The sequence below is a fragment of the Dasypus novemcinctus genome, chromosome 9 (genome assembly GCF_030445035.2).
Source record: "Dasypus novemcinctus isolate mDasNov1 chromosome 9, mDasNov1.1.hap2, whole genome shotgun sequence".
Taxonomy (NCBI): domain Eukaryota; kingdom Metazoa; phylum Chordata; class Mammalia; order Cingulata; family Dasypodidae; genus Dasypus; species Dasypus novemcinctus.
Genome location: NC_080681.1, coordinates 84,324,973 through 84,348,296, shown reverse-complemented (window position 1 = coordinate 84,348,296; position 23,324 = coordinate 84,324,973). Strand labels below are relative to the sequence as shown.

General features: G+C 38.8%; 1 protein-coding gene across 1 annotated transcript in view; it reads right to left on the bottom strand.

Annotated features, from left to right (window-relative positions):
• Positions 1 to 23,324, bottom strand: part of AGBL4 (AGBL carboxypeptidase 4) — a 1,887,457-nt gene that overhangs the window by 351,769 nt on the left and 1,512,364 nt on the right. Inside the window, exon 6 of the mRNA XM_058303613.2 lies at positions 21,166 to 21,205. Coding sequence (XP_058159596.1) covers positions 21,166 to 21,205 — 40 coding nt within the window. The remainder of the gene's footprint in view (positions 1 to 21,165; positions 21,206 to 23,324) is intronic.

Sequence of the window (23,324 nt, the reverse complement as noted above, 5' to 3'; positions counted from 1 at the left end):
ATGTAATTCATGGACCTATGCAGTGGTGAAAATTTGAGTCAACCAATACACACATTTCCAGCTGAGATAAAACAAGGTGACACTCTACTGTCTTGTTACAGCTCTCAAATTGTAAATAATTATGCTTTTTGCCATATATTTAGTGCCATATTTTTTTTTTTTTGCTTTTTTGGGGTGATTCCATGATTCAAAATGGTCCCCAAGTGTAGTGTTGAAGTGCTGTCTAGTGTTCCTAAGCACAAGAAGGCTGTGATATACTTTACAAAGAAAATACGTAAGTTAGATAAACTTCATTTGAGCATGAGCTATAATGCTGTTGGCCATGTGTTAAATGTTAATGAATCAACAATATATATTAAGTAAGATGTCTTTAAACAGAAACATACATAAAACAAGATTATATATTGATCAACTGACAAAAAAAAAAAAAAAATGTAACCAGAGGCTCACAAGAACCTATTCCTGTATTTCTCCTAGGAACAACGGTTCAGTATTTGCTAATTCAGTGTCATTGTCACCTTCACAGAATATAACCACCATGAATAATGAGAATTGACTGTATATGTTAGCTGATGTTTCCTGAATTCACCTTGACTAGTGCTCCTCTATTTCTAATTCATCACAAACTGATACTTTTGTAAAAGTCCACTGACCATGAACTTGAATGTTGCAGCAATGTTAAAGTGCTATTAAAGTCTTAAAATGCTTTCTCTCAAGTTCTGTATTTATCTAATTGTGGACAGTTTACACACTGGCACTAGTCTGTGGACAACATTTTGAGCAGCACTGCTCCAGCCACCTCTCCTTTTCTTGTTCTTCTCTGGCACCCCTCACTCTCACCTTCACTGGTCCCCACTATTCAGCTGGTGCTTCTGGACACCATACTAGACTCTCTTTTCTATTTCAGTCACCACATAATCCTTCAAAACCATACTTTTCGATGTTTATCCTTTAACTCCACAGACCCCCGCCTAGTTAGAATACTTTCCCAGCAGCCCCTGCCTGGTCATCAGTGAACTAACTAGCCTCAAACAACAAATAAACAAAACCCTGGGTAACTTCGTTACAAGTGATTCAGCGACCATACTTTGAGAACAAATGGCAGATTTTACAGGGAATGATATGGTTGGATTTCTAAACTCAGGGGGGAGGGATGCCCTGCTTGGTTCCAGGTCCCAGACACTCCAGCATCCCATCTCTTCAACTGAGGCCACTTAAACTCCATGTGGTTTACTAGTTCCCAGGATCATTCTGGCTTTGTGGTCAGGTAGGGCTGGGGATTGCAGTTATAAGAAGCATTAGGTTAATAAGTTAGTTTTTTTCCCACAGTGGTTGAGGTCCAGTGTCTGCATCCTCTCTTACCTTTCTGTTTGATTTTCTGTACCCAGACCCCTATTTCAGGCACCATTACAATTTCTAACACTAATATTCATTTCTGCATTTCTTTCATTCAGTTTTTCTTTTAGTGTCTCTGAAACCTCTGGATGAACCAGAACCTATGTTTAGGCGGGAAGCTGAGAAGTTAGAAGTCCTCTGAATGTTGAGTCAGAAAACCTGGGTTAAAGATCTGACTTTTCCACTTCCATCTATGTGAACTGAGGCAAATTTTATCATTTCCTTGAGCTTCATTTTCCTTCCTCAACTGTAAAGCTGAGATACCGATGACTACTTCATAGGGTTGTTTTGTTGTTTAAACAAAGTATTGGAAGCAAAATCTCTTTGTACATTGTGATGTACTATATAAAAGTCAGTTGTGGTGGTACTCAATATTGTTTTTATCCTCTCTTACCCTTGCTTTTCTTGTGGAGGAAAAAAGGACGGATCTAAGAGATCTGGAGGAGGAAATCAGAGAGGGAATCAGGGCAGAAGACTTATTGGGAACAACAAGAGCCTATCCCTGAGACAGAGTTCAGAGCATGGGATGAGTTAGTAATTGAATCCTGGCCTCCTAGACAGTGTATAGAACTGTAGTGAGGTGATGTGAGATGATTCACTCTGTGCCATCTAGAGTTGGATTGAGATGACTTCACAAACCATTTAATGACATTTGAAATAGAAAAAGTCTTGTTTCCTCTTAAGAAAAAGCTGCAAACCACCCATTTTCCTTTCATCGTTGCAATAAAAAATTCCCCTCCAGCAAAGCAGTCTTTTGTATACTCTTTACTAGAAGGGAAACCCTTCTGGGGGATAGTTGCCTATCCAGTCAAGAATGAAACTGAGCTGGGGTGGACTGATCCTCCTCAATTTCTCAGTTTCTAGAGCGAAGTTTATCAGGTTTACATGATAATTGTTCAGCAACCATCTACAGGGAAGGAAATTGCACTGCATGTGCCAAATACAGACCCTATTGGCATTTCAGAGAATGACCTAATAAGCTGGGGCTAGGCTAGTAAGAAAGCATAGCAGGTATCTGTGAAAATCATCCTCAGAGAAGGGCTTCCTATAGCATTTTCAGTGCGCTGATATGTGCCAGATACATACGTAAGCTCATCTAATATTAACAACAACCCTATTAGGCCAGTATTATCAGCCCCATCTTAGGGATGAAATTGAATCTCTGAGAGGTTGATTTGTCCAAAATCGTCTAGAGAGTAAATGGTAGACCTGAGTTTTGAACTTTGCTCTAGCTGAATCCAAAGCCAGTGTTCTTTTGGCTGCATGTTGTCCAGGCTTGTGTGTGTGCATGCATATCTGTGTGTGTGTGGGGGGTGGGCACACAGTCTCTGTTTTTCTGTCCTATTAGTGCTGACTAAGCACAGGTAATGGCAAGTCAATAAATCTTGCTAAGAGAAAACTCCCATGTTCATCCAACCTATCCTCATCACTCCCTTTGATGATGTTTTAGGCTAGAGCATGAAGGACATGCACCACCAATTTGGATCACACCTTGTTGCAGCTCAGTGGCAGTCCAACACCCATTTTCCAAGGTCTTACATTGTACAAAGGGCTGTGATGTAAATGGAAATGGACATTGGGGCATACAATCTGCTTTTCCTAAATGGGAAAATCTTACTTTTCTTATGTAGTGAACCAAAAATATTTCTCACTTTCCTGACTAAGGAAAAGGACCTTACAGTTTTAGGCCTCGATAAAATAGAAAGACAAAGATGGACAAATTCAGCTGTTTATTTATGAAAGAAACAGTAGCTAGACAATCCTCAATACAATTCTTAGAAACCTCTGCCAATGTAAAAAAGCTGGTCTATTATTCATATACCTTGGGAGCAAGGGAAGAATCCTTAGAGGAATGAGAAAAGGTAACTGTGTCTGATGATTGTCATCATCATCATCATATTTTGGTAGCCAGCCTCCAAGGTGCCCCCACATGATTATCACTTCTCAGTATTCATGTCTTTGTATAGCTCCCTCCCACAGGAAATAGGGCTGATTTGTGTAACTAATAGGATATTATAGAAATGACAGTACAATTTCCCAGACTAGAGCATAAAAAATTGCAACTACATTGGTCTTTCTTTGATCATTTGCTCTGAAGAATGTCAGTTGTTACATCCTGAGGATATTCAAGTAGTCCTAAAGAAGGATCTATGTGGCAAGGTACTGCAGTTACTGTCAACAGCCAGCACCAATGCCATCTGTGTGACTGAGTCATCCTGAAAGCCAATCTCCCAGCCCTAGTCAAGCCTTCAGATGACTACAGCCTTGGCTGACATCTTGACTGCAACCTCATGAGAGACCCCAAGTCAGAACCACCCAGCTAAATTGCTACCAGATTCCTGATCCATAGAAACTGTGTGAGATTTAAAAAAATCTTGTTGTTTGAACTGCAAATTTATGGGGTAATTTGCATGCAGCAATATAAGCATAACAATAACCATTTGTTTTAGATCTACTATAGGTCAGGCACCTTACAATGCCAGTCATTTTACACACATCATATCTAATCCTCACAAAACTCTAAGAAGTATTATAACTATCTTGCTCTTTTATAAATGGGAAAATGGAAATAAAGCACTAAAAAGTTAATAGACTTAGGGGATTTGAATCTCTGGACTGACAATGTGATAGCCAGATCCTGAGCCTCAACAGACTCCAGCACCTACAATCTGATTTATTGGACTTACCACACTCAGCTAAGATGGAGGTGAAGAAGGACAACCACCACACCATGGAGCCTAGAGTGATTACAACTGAAAATGGGAGGATGGCATCCAGCATCCAGGTGGAATCTGAGCCTCCTCTTGACATAAAGGTGCAATGGACACAACCAATCCAGTGTCCACATAGAAGAGGTGGCATTGGATTGGGAAAAGTGGACATAATGGACAAAGGGTATGGGGAAAGGCAGGAAGAGATGAGAGGTGGAGGCGTCTTAGGGACATGGAGCTGCCCTGGATGGTGCTTCAGAGGTAATCACCGGACATTGTAAATCCTCACAGGGCCTACATGATGGAATAGAGGAGAGTATGGGCCATGATGTGAACCAATGTATATGAGGTGCAGAGGTGCCCAAAGATGTACTTACCAAATCCAATGGATGTGTCATGATGATGGGAACGAGTGTTGTTGGGGGGGGGGAGAGGGGGGGTGGGGGGGTGGGGTTGAATGGGACCTCACATATATATTTTTAATGTAATATTATTACAAATTCAATAAAAAATAAAAAAATTTAAAAAAAAAAAAAAAAAAAAAAAAAAAAAAAAAAAAAAAGTTAATAGACTTTCCTAAGGTCAAACTGTAAGTGGAAGAGGTAGGATTCAAGTGCATAATGTATGCCTGTACTATAAATACCATGCTCTTCAACCTATATCCTGCTTCTGCACATACATACCATATATAAATAGATAAATGAATGAATAAAAAAGTACACAGAGCACTATGCTTGGTTTTGTGTTCATTTGGAACGGATTAAAGAATGCCTGCTTCTTTGGGAAGAATTTAAAAATACCGTGTTTCCACAGATACCTAATTATTATGACCAATGAAATAAAAACGAATAACCCCTTCCCCAGTCCCCATGAAGGCAGTGACCACTTATATGGCTAAATTGTTAATGTTACTCTTTCTATAATGCTTTGTCTTTGATTTCTTAAAAAAATATTTAATTGTTTAGGATGCCTTCCATAGATATAAATAAAAAGAATATTTGACATACTTGCAAAATGGATAATTTCCACCTTTAAGTCTGTTTAACTCATGATTGGGCTGGAGGCTGTAATTGCACTACTTCATTCCATGGCACATTGCATTTTGCCTATAAGATATATACCCTGGTGATCCACAAATGCAGAGACAGACTTATACTGCTATAGACCTTTAGCCTGTGGGTTTAGATCTCCAGCCCCCGAACCAATGAGAACTGTCCTCTCAGCTAAAGCCAGAGAAGCAGTCATCTTCCTCTTAAGCCCCACTGTGAACAAAACCTAGAGTTACCTACAGAGCTTCTATTTTGGCCTCTACTGCATATGGCATTTTCATGCTAATAATAATAATATACTAGGAGTTTTACTATCATAATGACCTCATATAATCCTCATTACATCCCTATGAAACAGGTGGAAAACTAAGCCCCATATTTGATTAAAACTAAGCTCCAAAGTAGTTAATTGACTTTCCCAAGGCCATGGAGATAAGAAGTGGCAAAGCCAAGATTGGAACCCAAGTCCTGGTTCCCAAACTATCATTACACTCTGTTGACTCCCAGCTAAGTCTGGCTTCCTGACTCATATCTGATAGATATAGACCCTGCCATCTGCAGCCTGCTATCCCCAGGGCCTGTGCCTTCTGTCAATACCCCTGGCTACTGGTGTGGGTCTGGCTTTAATCAGGAAGGGCCTTCTTGTGTCCAAGATATTATTCCCACCCAATTATGAGCCTTGTTATTGTCCAGAGACTCTGGCTATGGATGCCCTGCTGGGCATTGCCTCTTGGAGAGAAGAGCTGGTGCAAAATGGTTCCAGATTTGCTTTGTTTTCAGATCTTATAATTCACATAGTTGGCTTAACTTGGTTCCAGAGATTGTCATCATGTGATGTGATGTTGGGCCATTCCCAGATAACACCAGGTCCCAATTTATCCCCCAACTTCAGGGATGGTGTTTATGACCCAACTCTTGCCTAATAAGCATACAGATATCCGTGGATACAGATCATTTTTAAAGAAGGGCTTATAATGAACCAATCAGAGTATAAGAAACAATAGAGATCCTGCTAGGACTTCTAAAGGATATCTTTCTTTTTTCCTTCTGAGATAGCATTTAGGAGTATGTAAAGGCAGGTCTTGTGCCGCTATGGCCAGATGAAGCCTAGGAATGGAGCCAATATTGACCAAGTTGAGTTAAGGAGAAAAACTAGACCAGGCCCTTTGAGTTTTAGATCAAGATGGTCCAAAAGGCAAGTTTATTTCTGTATTATTCATTTATCTGAACCAATGAATTCTCCATTGTTGCTTAAGCCAATTTAGGTTGGGGTTGAAGAATCCTACCTATATTGTCCCTGGGCCTTAATTTTAGTTTTGGCTACCTGTCTTGGACTCCAGGTTCTCTAAACCTGGGGTCTGAATTCAGTCTAATGGCCAAGGTCCTGCCAGCTCCTTCCTGACCAGATCTTCCTCATGTTGACCAGCAATAGTGATTTAGGGTGCCACACCTCTAATTCACCTTCCCAGAGATTATTCACCTGCTAGTTCCAGTTCCAAAATGGGGCTCCTGACCCCTTTCCATTAACCCCCTCACTTGGTTCTAGGAAAAAGCATCTTATATAGAGTTCCCAGGACAAGTACCCTGCAACATACTACTCAGTTTGTCTTTAGGAACCATGAGAACAAACATGTATCTCCCTGCCTTTATGCATTTCTCTGATTCTGGAACTCATTTACTTAGATTTAATAAATATTCCAAATAATACCTAATGCTGCTGTTTTTCATTATTGGCATGAGAGACAAAGGTAGTAGGTAGAAGCGGAAGTATAAACTGAAATAACCTTTGTGAAAAGTGAGTTGGCAATAAAGCTCAATAATTATTTAAACATATTAATGTTCTTTGACTCAGTAAATCCCTTCTAAAATTTCTAGTCTAAAAGTTTCAAAAGAAGTATCAAACCGTTTTTCACAAATAATTTTATGGCAGAATTATTTGTAAGACCAAAACATTTGAAAATAACATAAGTACATAACAACTGGACAAATTTTTTGTAAACCAGCTACATACAAACATTGGGATATATAGAAGGCTTTAAAAATAAGTATACCTTTTAAAATGCTCATAGACTTTTGCCTAGTAATGCCATCCCTAGTACTATATCTTAAGGCAATAAATAATCTAAAATGTAGAAAAAATACAAACACAAAGACTGAATAATTATTCTTAAGATTGAGAAACTAGGATCAAGTTAAATATCCAATATTATTGGCATGGAAAAATATTTCTGCTGTAATATTAAGTGAAACATCAGGATAGAATTTTATATTCTATATGATCTCAACTATATAAAACAAGATTATATGTGCATAGAAGAGGCAAAGAAGTAAATGTGTTAAAATATTTAACAGTGATTGCCTCTGGGTGATAACTGATATTTTCATATTCATAACTCCTCTCTGTTTTCCAAAATTTATACCATGGGCATGTGTGATTTTTTTTTAATAGCAGAAGTTAAATAATATAAAAAGATGGTTAGTATGTAAACTACATAGTAACAATGGGAGTGTTTATGAAACAATGTTAAGTGAAAAAAGATGTATATAAAACGTTACTGTGATTGTAATTATGTAAATATGTGTCTGAATATAGACAAGAACTGAAAGGGACAATGTATAAATAGAACACAGTTTTGTATGGTGCTAAGGTTATGAGATTAGGAGCATTTTATTTTTCTTCTTTAAAGAGCTCTTTATAGCTGTTTTAATGATGTACATTCAGTTTTGAACCATTGCTCTGTGCACTATACTGTTAACTTTCTAGCCATGGCTGTACTCCTTGTTCGAGTCACACTAGATTGGCTCCATAGGCCTCCTATTGGTTCTGGGAATGCCCATGAGGGGTAGGTGACAAAGGTTAGTTGGGCCTCCTCAGTCTTCCATTCTACAGAGGGGCTGAGTTTACATTATGGGGGACTTTTGTTGAATACAAATCCCCAAATTGTCATATGATGGTCAGGAGGCTCAGTTGATCATCATTTCACATAGGTATTGTTTTAATAAAGTTAAGAGGGAATGGACAACTTTGTGGCTATTTGCAACCAGGAGCATATCTACAGTTTTCCATATTATCTTAGGAAAATTGATGATCTCTTCAGGATGCAGCCTACTTAGTAGGAAAGCTCCAGTGACTATAACGTCTTTGGCATTCTAGACTTCTCTTACCTTCATCAAAGTAGAGCAGAATGAGTCCTGTCTAGGAAAGAATGCTTCAAGGCCAATATTACATATGAAAAGATATTTATATGAAGCAGCAGAAAAGACAAAGGCTTTAGAATCAGATAGATCTTGATTTGAATCTGTATTAGTCAGCCAAAGGAGTGCTGATGCAAAATACCAGGAATTAGTTGGTTTTTATAAAGGGTATTTATTTGGGGTAGGAGCTTACAGATACCAGGTCATAAAGCATAAGTTACTTCCCTCACCAAAGTCTGTTTTCACGTGTTGGAGTAAGATGGCTTCCAACGGCTGCAAGGATTCAGGCTTCCTGGGATCCCCCTTTCCAGGGTTTTGCTTCTCTCTGGGTTCAAGGTTCCTTTTTTCCCAGGGCTTGCTTCTTCCTGGGCTCAGGGTTCCTCTCTTCCTGGGGCTGGCATTTTTTTCCTCTGTGAGCTTACTTCCTGGGGCTCCAGCTTAAGGCTTCAGCATCAAACTCCACCCTCAAAACTCCAACATCAAAACCCTTTGCATCAGAAGCTCCAACTCTGTCCTTTGCCGTGCCTTTTATCTGTGAGTCCCCACTCACCACGAGGTGGGGGCTCAATGCCTTAATGATGTGGCCCAATCAAAGTTCTAATCATAACTCAATCATACCCAGTAATAGACCAGATTACAAACATAATCCAATATCTATTCTTGGAAATCATAACTATATCAAACTACTACACTCCACTCTCTGAATTCCAAAAAGACATTATAATATTCAAATAAACCTTAAATCAGTCACAATGCAAGTACTAAATCATATCACAATCAATTTAAAGAAATACAGTTTATTGTGGGTAAAGTCCCATCTACTATAGACCTCTGAAACTTACAAAACAATTCATCTGCTTCCAATACACAAATGGACAGACAAAGGATAAACATTTCATTACAATAAGGAGAAATTGGGAGGGAAACATGAGTTACAGGTCCTCTGCAGTTCAGTAAACCTGCAGGGCATCCTCCATTCTATTTCAGTCTGAGAGTCATTCTTAAGATGATGGTTTCTTCTCTTTGGTGTCTTTTGGGAACCCACACTTTCCACAGGCTTGCCCAATGACCATTTTCTTGGTTCCACCCTCATCAAGCATCTGGGTGTTGATCAAGCTCCAGACTTCACCCTCCAAGAGTGCTGGGGTGATTGCCACAACTTACCCAATCTTTGGGTTAGAGTCCTAACCCCTAGTACAGTGATGTGAAGAAAACATTCCCCCTAACCTTTGACATACAGGCTCAACCCTCTCAGAGCAACGAGTTGACCACCTGGCCTTCCCTAACTTTGGGGGCAAGGTACACCCCTCTCAGACCTGTGGGGTGCTGACCTTAACCACTATAATCCTTAGGGAATGTGCTCCACACTCTTCTGTACCCTGGGGCAGCAAAACTCTCACAGAACTTCAGGTAGGAATATCCACCCTCTTCAACTGCTGGGCAAATTCACCCTCTCTGTACACATGGGTAGGGTTCCTCTCTTGGCCCAAGGTGATGTCCTATTTCCAGATCTCAGCTTCCATGGTTTTCCTTTTGAAGTCAGTTCCCCTTCAATCTCTCCTTTCCATGTCCCTTTTATTCCAGGCTGACAGTGGTTTTGTTCATACAACTCTCTCAAAAAGTCTGTTAGCACTTTCTTCTGGGAGCTTGATTTCCAGAGGCTTGGAATTTCCAGAATCAATTTCTTTATGCCTGATAGTTCAGGCCTCAGTATATCTCTCTTGTCTAGCATTTTGCTGTAAGTTGCAAGCAGAAGCCAAGCTGCATTCTCTGGGTTTACTTGGGAAATTTCTTCAGCTAAATGCCCAGGCTCTCTATTTTCAAATTCTGCCTTCCATAAAACACCAGGAGTTAATCTTGCTAATTTCTCTGCAACTTTAAAACACAGATTGCCTTTCCTCAAGTTTTCAATAATAGTTTCATCATTTACTTCTAAGGCATCATAAAAAGTCTCTTTAGCATCCATATTGCTATCAATAGTCTCTTCAAAGCACTGTAGTGTTTTTCTTCCAAGCATCTCACAATTCCTCCAAAAAATAACACTTACCCATTTATAAAACCATTAAAGCATTTCTTTAAATTGAGTATGATATGATTTAGTACTTGCATTGTGACTGATTTAAGGTTTATTTGAATTTACAAAAGCACTACCCCACTCCTGGTACCAAATTCTGTATTAGTCAGCCAAAGGGATGCTGATGCAAAATACCTGAAATTGGCTGGTTTTTATAAAAGGTATTTATTTGGGGTAGGAGCTTACAAATATGAGGCCGTAAGCATGTTACTTCCCTCACCAAAGTCTATTTTCACATGTTGGAGCAAGATGACTGCTGATGTCTGCAAGGGTTCAGACTTCCTGGGTTCCTCCCTTCCAAGGTCTTGCTTCTCTCTGGGTTCAAGTTTCCTTTCTTCCTGGGGCTTGCTTCTCTTTCCTCTCTGGGCTTACTTCCTTGGGTGCCAGTTTAAGACTTCAGCATTAAACTCCAACATTAAGAACCCTTGGATCAAAAGCTCCAAATCTGTCCTTTGCCATGCCTTTTATTTGTGCTCTAATGATGTGGCCCAATCAAAGTCCTAATCATAACTCAATCACTCCCAGGTACAGATCAGTTTACAAACATAATCCAATATCTACTTTTAGAATTCATAGTCATATCAAACTGCTACAGAATCCTCACTCCATCATTTATTAACTGTTCTCAAATCTAAACTTGTAGCATCTTGGTTTGCTCATCTGTAAAATGAGAAGGATGATACCTGCCTTAGGAGATAGTAAGGAGGACTATGAGAAAAAACTATATGTAGAGGGCCTAACACAGTTCTGATTCTGAGTAGGTATTTCTTAAATAGAGCACTTTTCTTCCACACCATCAAAAAGCGATGATCCATTGCTAGAGTCACATTAATTCTATAGTAGAATACCAGTAAGTCCACTCTAATCCATCCATATTTTATTCCTCCATCCTGAGGACCCTGGGATGGCAATGTCCACTCCACCTCTAAAAAGAGACGGGGCTTAGATCCCACATGAATGATGGATGGAATTCTCCTGCTTGCAGCTATAGACTCTCTCAATTCCCTGGTGTGGTGGTTGACCATCATTGCCTCCCTGTTAGCTGACCTGGGTAAGTCCAACAAACTGGAGAGTAGGTGTTGCAACTCTGCTGAGGCTCAGGGCCCAGCTCCAGCAATGGAAGAAATTATATCATTCATGTGGAGACATTGGCTGTGGGAGATGTTGAAGGCAGAGAGAGGGAAAAAGAGGTGTGATATTGGGACATTTTCGGGACTTGACATTGTCCTGAATTATATTGCAGGAACAGATGCAGGACATTATATATCCTGTCATAACCCATTGAATGGATTGGGAAAGAGTGTAAACTATAACATAAACTATCATACATGCTATGTAGCAATGCTTCTAAATGTACTCATCAAATGCATTGAATGTACCACACTAATGAAAGAAGTTATCAATGTGGGAGGAGTGCGGGGTATGGGGAGAGGGGTATATATATGGGAACCTCTTGTATTTTTTATTGTAACATTTTGTGTGATTTATGTATCTTTAAAAAAAAAGGGAAGCTGATGTGGCTCAAGCAATTGGGCTCCTGTCTATCATATAGGAGGTCCAGGGTTCGATACCCAGGGCCTCCTGGTGAAGGCAAGCTTGCCCATTGGCAAGCTGGCCCATGTGGAGTGCTGGCTTGTGTGGAGTACTGCCCCATGCAGGAGTGTTGCCCTGTGCAGGAATGCTGGTTCATGCCAAGAGATGGTGCAGCAAGATGACGCAACAAAAAGATACAGGGGAGAGACAATAATTGACGTAGCAGATCAGGAAGCTGAGGTGGCACAAGAAAATCATTATCTCTCTCCCACTCTGGAAGGTCCAAGGATTGGTTCTTGGAACCACCTAATTAGAATACAAGCAGACACGGAAGAACACACAGCAAATGGACACAGAGAGTAGACAATGGAGGAAGGGGGGAGAAATAAATAAATTAATTAAAAAACTTAAAAAAAAAAAGCAACGATCATTCACAAATGCTACCAAGACAGTTAATTCAATGGGAAAAAGATAGTCTTTTCAACAAATCATGCTGGGAAAACAATATATCTGCATGCAAAAGAATGAAGTTGGAATCCTTTCTCACATGGTATAAAAAAAAATAAAATAAAAAAATTAACCAAATATAAGACTCAAAGTCATAAAGGTCTTGAAAGGAAACAAGGGAGAAAATCTTTATGAACCTCGCTTTTCTTAGGTTAGGCAATGATTTCTTAGATAGGACACCAAAAGTACATTCAAAACAGAAAAAATAGATAAATTGGACTTTATCTAAATTAAAACTTCATTTTTCTTCATAGGACAACACCAAGAAAGTGAAAAGTCAACCCACAGAAAGGAAGAAAATATTTGCAAATCATGTATCTGATAAAGGACTTATATTCAGAATATATAAATAACTTTTACAAATCAACAATACAATTACAAAAATAACCCAATTAAAAAATAGGCCAAAACCTCTCAATTAGAAACAGAGTGGGCATCATGATCCCCAAATCCTCAAGACGGGGAATGAACAATGGACTAAAGTAGACTTATTATTATTCTATTATAGGCTTATTATTCTATTATAGACATTATTATGCTAGCAATGGAAGAACTTGTATCATTGATATCAAGGCAGTGGCCACCAAATGTTCTGAGGGGAGGGAGAGGGAAGAATAGGTGTAACATGGGGGCATTTTCAGGACATTGGAATTGTCTTGCATGACTGCAATGAAGGATACAGGCTATTATACATTTTGTCATAACCTGCAAAATTGTGCAAGGTAGAGTGCACACTATAATGTAAACTATAGTCCATGGTTAGTAGCAACGCTTCAATATGTGTTCATCAATTGTAACAAACATACTATACTATTGAAAGATGTTAATGTGAGAAAGAGTGGGAGGGGGAGGGGATGGGACATATGGGAATCCCCTATACTTCTTATGTAACATTTATGTTATCTAAAGCTTTTTTAAAAACAAAAAAATTTCAAAAATAAAGAGATGATACGGAGGAGGGAATTTATATATGAAATCTCTCAAACCTTCAAAAAAAAATGGGCCAAGTATTTGAGTAGACATATCTCTAAAGAAGATATACAAATAGCCAAGAAGCACATGAAAAGATGTTCAAAATCATTAGCCATTAAGGAAAGGTAAATCAAAACCACAAGATACAATTTCATACCCACTAGGATGTCTATATTTAAAAAAGACCAATAATAACAAGTGTTGGTGAGGATGTGCAAAAATTGAAAGCCTCATACATTGCTGAGGGAAATGTAAAATGGAATGGCTCATTTGGAAAGCAGTTTGGCAGTTTTCAAAATGTTTAACCTAAAGTTACCAAAAGATCCAGCAATTCCACTCCTAAGTATAAGCCTAAGAGAATGGAAAACAAATATTCATAGAAAAATTTGAATATTCGTAACAGAATTATTTATAATAGCTCCAAAGTGGAAACAATACAAATGTTTATCAACTGATAAATGATTAAACAGGGAAACGGACTTGGCCCAGTGGTTAGGGCGTCTGTCTACCACATGGGAGGTCCGCGGTTAAAACCCCGGGCCTCCTTGACCCATGTGGAGCTGGCCCACGCGCAGTGCTGATGCGTGCAAGGTGTGCCCTGCCACGCAGGGGTGTCCCCCGCGTAGGGGAGCCCCACGTGCAAGGAGTGCGCCCCGTAAGGAGAGCCGCCCAGCGCGAGAGAAAGCGCAGCCTGCCCAGGAATGGCGCCGCCCACACTTCCCGCGCCCCTGAGGACAACAGAAGCGGACAAAGAAACAAGACGCAGCAAATAGGCACAGAGAACAGACAACTGGGGAAGGGGGGGGAAATTAAATAAATAAATAAACTTAAAAAAAATGATTAAACAAAATTTCATTTACTCATCTAACAGAATATTATTTGGCCATTAAAAGGAATGAATTTCTCATACATACTACAATATGGATGAACCTTGAAAACATTATGTGAAAGTAAAAAAAGCCAGTTATAAAAGATCATATATTATACACTTCTATGTATATGATTTTGAGAATTTAAAAATCCATAGAGACAGAAAGTAGATTAGTAATTGTCAGGAGCTGGGAGAAGGGAGAAATGCTGAGTGAATGCTTATGGGAAAAGGGATTTTTTTGGGGGGAGGGTTGATGATAATGTTCTGTAATTCGACAGTGGTGATTGTTGCACAACTCTGTGAATATACTAAAAACCACTGAATTATACATTTGAAAAGGGTGAATTTTATGGCAGGTAATTATATTTGAATGAAGCTATTATATTTGTGTACACACACACATAAATACATATAGCTAAGACAAGCACTTTTAACTTGATGGTAGGAGGATGAAAATCTTTCTGTAAGTGTGATAGAGTATATTACTCATTGCCAGATATTCTAATTTTCCTCACTGCAGTGCCTTGTAAGAAGACTATACATTATCACGATGTTGAATTTAGGAGTGGTCATATGACTTGTTTTGGCCAAGGAAATGTGAGCAGAAGCGATCACTTCTAAGCATATTTTTGCAGAGTAGACATATGGCTCACCATCCCTCTCTTTTCCTTTTGTTATTATTACCAATATGGCAGCTGCTATCAATACGTCCCTCTAACCCCACATAGTCCCTTGACACTTTTTATTTCCACACTGGTTGAAAAATTTCTAATTGCCAGCACCTGTAACTCTAAGCCTGAGGGCTTTCTCTGTCTACTGGAACCTACTCTCCCCCCACAATGATCAAAATTGGAGGTACCAGATATTAACACTTCATCCCTTACTCCTTTGCCCCTCAGAGGAGTAACTCTGAGGTACAGTTTTCACACTGACCCTTGGGGTTCCCTCCCTTTTAGGATTAAATCCCAGTTCTCCTCAGTAGTAGCTTGCTTGGTAATGAAACTTTATTGCCTTTCTTCCTTTCCTATCTCACTTCCTTTACCAGTATCTCTAGGATCATCTCTCAAATAAATTACTTTCACTAAAATCTTTGTCTCAAACTTTGCTTCTGTAAAACCCAAACTAAGACAACCAGCAATGTTGCAAATAGAGTGATCAGCATGGGTACCAAAGTAAAGATGATGCAGACCAGAGATATTTCCAATTCATAATGGTCATGTAGCAAAAGTGGGAAATAAGCTTTTGTTTTCTTAAGCCTCTGATATTTAAATGTCATTTTTCTCTTCATTATAACCTAGTCTACTGTGACTAGAAAACTGCATACTTTTGCTTCATAATTCTCATTCTATGAATTTATCCTAAATAAATAATTAAAGTTGTTCACAAGCATCTTTATACTACAATGTGCATTGTGGTGTCATGTGCAATTAAAATTGGAGACAATTTAATGTACAACAATGGGGTAATTAAAAATATAATAGAGTGTTCTCAGGTATATAATTCCTTTTTAGAGAATATTTAATAACACTGAAATAAAGCAAAGAATATAATAGCATCCTATTTTCATTTTAAAATTACATACATATATATATTTGAATATACATGTGAAGAAAATTACCATCTCTCTTCTCAGCCTTGTAGTGAGGATTTTACTTGGACAAGGGAAGAATACATCCTCATACTGCCTATCTTCTATTTAAAGAGATTATAGGAGAATAAACTTTCTAAAAAGTAAAGGAGAAATTATAGCTGAACATTTGTGTCAAATGACTAAAGAAGTTAATGTTTCAATAAACCCATTCTCATCAGTAGTAATATGGGCTAAAATATCAAAAAAGAAATGAAAATATGCATTTGGGCTTCATTGTGAGAGATATCCGAAATATACAGAAGTACAAAAGTGTAAGTGATTCTGAGGCCACTGGCTTACTGAGATCTGGATGTAGTCTGGCAGTGGCAGTTGGAAGTTTGCCTCCCATGGGATAAGGAAGACTAAAGTGCTCTATAAGACATAGGTATGACAGACAAGTTCTGCTTAGACAAGGACTTCAGAAGGATCTCTTCTGTCATAAAAGGATCCTAAAAAAAAAAAAAAGACCAGTGCAGAACTTTCTGGGAGCTATAGCTCCTGTGCATTGCAGCCATAGAAAGGTGAATAGAACCAGAAGAAATGCTAAGCCATCCAGCTGACTTTGTGACTGAATCTGAAAAACCAGCACACAGAGAGATGAAAGCACAATAGGAGTTTAAAAGGGAAGTGAGATATAGAAAATCAGAAAACTTCCTCCTCAAAGTGAGCCTACAAAGTAAAAATTCAAAACACATGAATTGAATGCTAAAAATAATACTGAACAAAATCAACAATTGGAACTTGAATTTACTCCATATGAAACTTACTTTATAGAGCTTTTAGAGATTTCAAAATAAGCATATGAAGATTTTCAAAGAAAAAATGAAGATATTAAGACAGAACAAGAAATTATGAACTTGAGCTGGCAGAAATAACAAGAAAAGATGGATATGAACAAAATTATAAATATTGGAAATGAAAATGGTATTATTGAAAAAGGTAGAAAAAAGAATAGGCATGGTAAAAAAGTTGATTTATAAATGTGAGATACTTGTGAGGAACTCAGAATTAGTGCAAGACAAAATGATAAAGATTATGAAAAATTTGTTAAGAACCATGCAGGGCAGATTGACAGTATCCAAGATTCGTATAATAGGAATTCTTGAAGAAGAGAATCAAGAGAGAGGGGAAAACAATATTTGAAGAGATAATGTGGTGATGATTTCCCAGAATTAAAGAAAGACATAAATTATTAGGTGAAAAGTATATTCAGAGTATCGAGCAGGGTAAATAAAAATAAATTTATACCTAAACACATCTAAGCGAAAAAAGCAGAAAATTATGGCTAAAAGAGAATCTTGAAATCTATCAAAGGAAAAATAAGTTATCAAAACAAATAACAGCAGGCTTCTCATCTGCAACAATGGGCACCAGAAGATGAAAAAATTCTCGAAAAGATTCAAACTAGAATTTTATACCTAGCCAAATTATCATTTTAGAGAGAAGTCAAAATAAAGACATAAATTAAGTGGGCTACCCACAGACACTATAGGAGCTATTAAAGGATGCACTTTATTACAGTAACAGGAAAGCTTGGGATTCAGTTACAAGAGAACACAGAAATTCATAAGCTGTGTAGGAACAATGAACTCTTGATAATAAAAATAATAATATGATTATTATTGAATTCATTGTTTTTATTTTTGAAAATGATTTAACTTGCATGTCTAAGCAACAATAACCAGGTGGTGACAGGGCAGTGCTTAATAGGTGGTTAAAGCATGCTAAGGTCCTTGTTGTAGCTGAAAGGAAGATAGAAACTTTGAATAACAGTAGACTTTGTTAGAAAATGTACAGTTAAGTTTGTATTTGAGACAATGCAGTATATATATGTAAAATAAAAATAATTTAATCCCTACCTCATGTCATACACAAAAATCAGTTCTAAATGAGACAAACAAAGCACTCAAGTTTGACAAACAAAACTTGACAAGTTTAAGCAGAAAATACAGGACAATACCTTTATGATCTCCAGTTAGAAAAGGATTTCTTAAGTACATTACAAAAGAAAATCTCATAAAGTAAGAGATTGATAAGTTCAACTACATTAAAATTTTAAAAATCCATATATCAAGATACTTCATAAACAAATTGAAAAAAAAACACATTCTTGGAGGAGATATTTATAATGCTTATAAGTGATAAAATATTACAGTCAGAATAATAAAGAACTCTTTTCAAATCAATAAGAAAGAAACAACCCAATAGAAAGTGGACAAAGGGTATAAAAAGTCAATTCACAGAAAAAACCAAAATGGTCAATAAACCTATGAAAAGATATTGAATCCCAATAGTAATTAGGGAAATTAATATTATGATCACAATGAGATACCATTTCATGCCTATTATGCTCACAGATAAAAATTTATAAGCCTGACAATTCCAAATGTTGAGAATGCAGGAAAATGGAAACTCTCATACATTTCTGTTGAAGAGTAACGTTAACTATTTTGGAAAACAATAGGCCATTAAGTAAAATATTTGAAGACATAAATATAACCAGCACTTTCGCTCCTAAGTATATACCCTAGAGAAATTCTAATACATAAGCACAAGTAGGTACACCGAAATGCTCTTAGCAGAATTGTTTGTAATTGAAAAAACAAACAAATATAAACCAAAAAGAAAAAAACTAGATATTTATCATCAATAAAATGGATAGTGATCTAATCATATGTGGAATACTATACGGCAGTTAAAATGAATGAACCAGAGCCATATCTATCAACATGAATAAACCTCGAGGGTATAACGATGAGAAGGGGGAAGTCACAGAATGACAATATAGTATAACACTACTCATAGAATTTTTAAAACAGTACCAGTTATATTTTTGGATACATAAATACAGAGAAACACTGAATTCATGACAGTAGCTACCTCTAGGGAGAAGCAAGAACAATGTGATCAGGGAGGAGTACAGAAATGTGTCAATCATGCATGTAAATTTAAAAAGTGTGAACTCTGTAGTATAGATACCATAATCTTGATATCATAAAGCTGGAGTGTGTGTGGGAGGAGTAAAAGGCTGTTCATTATATGTCTACTCTTTTCTGTATGCTTGTACTACTTGATATTATTGGGAAATTTCAAATTCCCAATCAGCATTTCAGAAGGTTTCTAGTCTATGAGGAGCAGCAGCATCAGACTACAGTTCCGTGCTGAGTATGGTTGAGGGGAAGTGCAGAGAAGTCAGCACCTCCCACTTGCAGCCCCAGAGAGGTAGCAAGCAGATTGCTAGCAGTTTCATCGCAGCTGAGATGGGGGTTTGGGATGAATTTGATAGTGAGAGACAGTTAATATCAATGAGGAAAGTGCTTTAACACAATTGTCCTGATAAAACGAGATCTAACAGTTCTTCCTAATTTTTCCAAGTCATGGCTCACATGGATAACATCTTTCTGGCATACTGGCATAAGGGCAACCAGAATGGGGGTTCCGGGTGCCCCAGTTCCTACCTGTATCCCTGAAAACTTAGTGGATATATATCTTAGCACGTGTGTAGTCCACTGGCAGTACATCGGTGTGTCATGATATACGCTATTGGGAAGTTCTGGTGCATCTAAAAGGAGAATTATTAACTATCTCGGGCAGCAATGAGCATTTTGCAATCATACAACTGTTTGAAAGAAGTACACCGAGAGTCACAACTACTCCACTGGAATTTGTGCAGTAGCAATCAGGAGCAGAAAGAGGTAGCACAAAGGAAATGCAGTTGACAGTCTGAAAAGTCCCTTTTAAAGCAACTGAATATGGACCAAGAACCCTCACCCAGTCATACTTCAGCATCATATCAGGGAGAGACCTGATGAGACAGGGATGTGTAAGCAGGCAATCTGGGTAAATCCACGTGGAACAGAACATGACACAATTACAAAGGAGAGTACCAAGCAGACAGGACAAAGAGTACAGGTAGGACAGACAGAACTGGCAGGTCATGCAAGTGAGCCACTCTAGTTATGCCAGCCCGGGATTCAAAAATTTTATTTATGTTCATCTTAACACAGCCCAGTCTATGGGGTAAATTAAAAAATTTTTTCAAATTAGTTTATCTTTATCTTCTAAAATCCCAAGTTCAAAGAACTTTAATAAGTGGAAATACAGTGAGGTCACCTGTACTAGGTAGAATCACTTTATATTTGCAATCACTGTCACTATGTACCTTAGTCACATAGACCAGATAACTGACCTTTTTGCTAGGATAATGCCTGCAGAGGGCAATATCTCAATTTCTTCGTAAGCAATCCAAATGGCCCTTGGATACAGCATGGCAAGCTTGGTTGAAGGTAAGGCTGATGTGGTACAACCATTCACGATACCAAAATATAGAATACCTCAATACTGATTGGTAAATAGCCACTCCCTGAGTCCCACAATCCTGTCAAATGACTATTCTGCCACACTAACCCCTCCCTTAGGACCCCATTTCCCCCTAGTCCAATAATCGAAGTGTTAAAGCTTGGCACAGCCGGGGGCCATGGGGCAGTTAAAATTTTTGACTATCACCCACAGGTGAAGATGAACCACCACACCCATTCTTGAGGGCTTGTTAATCTGCTGACATCATCAACACCTTGGGTCCTGAATGAGAATGCATTTCTTTTTGTCCAGTTTTGCTGCAAGTTCCCAAGTCAAAGTAAAATAGCTCTCTAGGAAAACTAAACTGTGCAACTTCTTGCTAGATGCCAGACCTAAAGGAAAGAAAAGACCTTTTAAGTCCCACAGCCACAGCTTTGTTGGAGAATTTCACCTTCTCCTGAAGTTCAAGAATCATCCTGACCCTCATGGCAGACCAGAACCTGGTCACTTTCCCACACCGGTCCTTTGTCATAAGGCATCCTCCCTGCACTCCATGCCACCTGTCCAGCAGCTTCTCCACTCTGTTATTTCAAAACTTATTTCTCAGGAGACTAGGACACTTTCTTGATATTTAAATCCATTGAGTGATTTTGGGTAGGGGAAAACTGACCCTAGGATATGCAGCAGCATACAGACTATCAGTTCTGCCATCTTCAGAGTCAAAAGGAGGCAGAGCAGCCCTGGGAGGGAGAAAATGAACTGCCCATTGTGCAGAGGGTCTGGAGGAACAGAGGGGATCAGGGCACTACATTTCTACTGTTCATACAGGGAGTCAAAGGAGGAGGGCAGGAACTGCATTTGAATAGTCATCCAAGCATTGCTCAGGAAACTAAAGGAAAAGCCAAAGCAGAATGGCTGCGCATACTCACCGGGGCTGGTTATTGTCAGGAGGTCAAGCTGCCGCTGTTGCTGCAAGAGAAAATATATTGTGAGGGCACTGATTCAAGCTAGAGCCAAACTTGTGCTTAATAGTCAGAGTGGACATGCAAAGTGGATGTTCAAACACACACAGCAGGGTAAATTATAGAGAATGTTTTGCTCACAATTCTATAGAGAGGCCTGGCAACCTAAAGACCTAGAGGAGTGGATGTCCTTTTTGTTTGGGCCTTGGAAGCACAGCTGACCACAGACAAAAATGTCTTAGAGGTCCTCCCACGAAAACTATGTTATACTTAGGGAAAATGAGGCCCAGAAAGGCTTACTTAACTAGGGCCATAAAGAAAGCTCCTTTCCCAACTCCCAGTCACAGGCTCATTCCTTTGAACCAAATGGCCTTAGATTCTCTTTCCTCCTTACTGGCTACACTGGCTGAGCATCTGATATACTGGCAGCCTCTTTACTTTGGGTCCTTTGGTCCTTGCCACTCTTCTGATACTACTTTATGACCAAGACATGCCTGGGCTGGTTCATTTCTTAAACCTGCTCAGCAATGCCATGACAATTTCATTTGCTGATGATTCCCTCTCTATCTGAGTCCCCACACCTATTTATCATATAACATTTGTAGAAACTAATACTTGTCTGGCCCACTAGAATCTATGGACAAGGTTGCTTGTGTTTGGAGGCAACTAGCCTTGGTTAACCCAAGAGCTGAGGTGATCAATATCTCAATAAGTCTGATGCCTATTGTGGCACACTCACTGGGGAGCTCTGTCCTAGAATTAATGGTATGGCAACCTGAGTGTAGAGAAGTGGGCTTGGGAGACTGGGGGTGGGCCAGCAGTGAGCAACTCCCTTAAAGACAGGAGTCAGGCGTCCTTAAGCCCTGGCCTTCCTGTTGATCTTTTTTTCTTTCCTATACTCGATTTTCCATAAATAGTAGTGGAGGTCTATTTTTTTTTTCTTGAAAGTAGTCCTAACAAGCTCCACTTTTTTTTTTTTAAAGATGAATTTATTTATTTATTTCCCCCACCTTTCCCTCCTCCTGCCCTGCTGTTTTTGCTGTTTGTGTTGTCTTCTCTTCTCATTTTCTCTTCTCTAGGATTCACCAGGATTCGATCCTTGAGACCTCTGGGGAGAAATGTTCCCTGTCAATTGTGCCACCTCAGTTCCTGGTTTCTCCTGTGCTTCACCTTGACTCTCCCCTTGTCTCTCTTTTGATGTGTCATCTTGCTGCATGACTCACTTGCGCGGGGCACTGGCTCACCACGTGGGCGCTCGCGCGGGCACTGGCTTGCCACTGGGGCACGCTTTCTTTTTCTTCTTTTTCACCAGCATGCCCCAGGGATTGAACCCGGGTTCTCCCATATGGCTGGCAGAAGCTCTATCAGTTGAACCACATTCGCTTCCCTACAAGCTCCACTTTGAGAACTACTACTCCAGGCATCCTTTTCACATTGCAGGGGCTTCTGATTACCTGGTGTTTCATCCAATGGGTTTCTTGTTATATTCCATCTCACCTGCATTTATTTCCCTTCTTATCATGTCTTTCTCCAAGAATGGCTTCCTGAACTTTGCTTAAGCAGAAAGGGAAAGGGAGCAACATTGTCTGAGCACCAACTAGGCACTTTGATACGTGATTTCATTTCATACTCTTGGTAATCTTACAGGGCAGGTATTGTACAGAAGAAGAAAATGAGTTTCAGGAAGAGATTAACTGCCTAAGACCACACTTCTTTAAACAGCAGAGCCCAGATTAGAATTCAATCATTTCTAATTCTGGCACTAAAGTCCAAAATATGACAATGCACATAAATCACCTAGCATGATGCCTAATACTTAACAGGCACTATTTGGTATTGATGCTATTATTATTACTGCTCTTCTTCTTCTTCTTATTATTATTATGTGGCTCTTGATTTATATAAGCTGCCTTTTCCTTTTTAATATAATAAAGAATATTTGGAACTCAGGTCTTGAGTCTGACCTGCCACCAGGGAAGGAATCCCCTCTGCAATGTCCCACTAGCTTTATGAACTGCTTCTGTTTCATCCTTTTTTTTTTTTTTTTTTTGCTGATGGGAAGCTCACTTCTCCTTACTGGTTAGACAGCTCTACTTTGAGCAGGGTTGAAAGCTGCTTCCTTATGA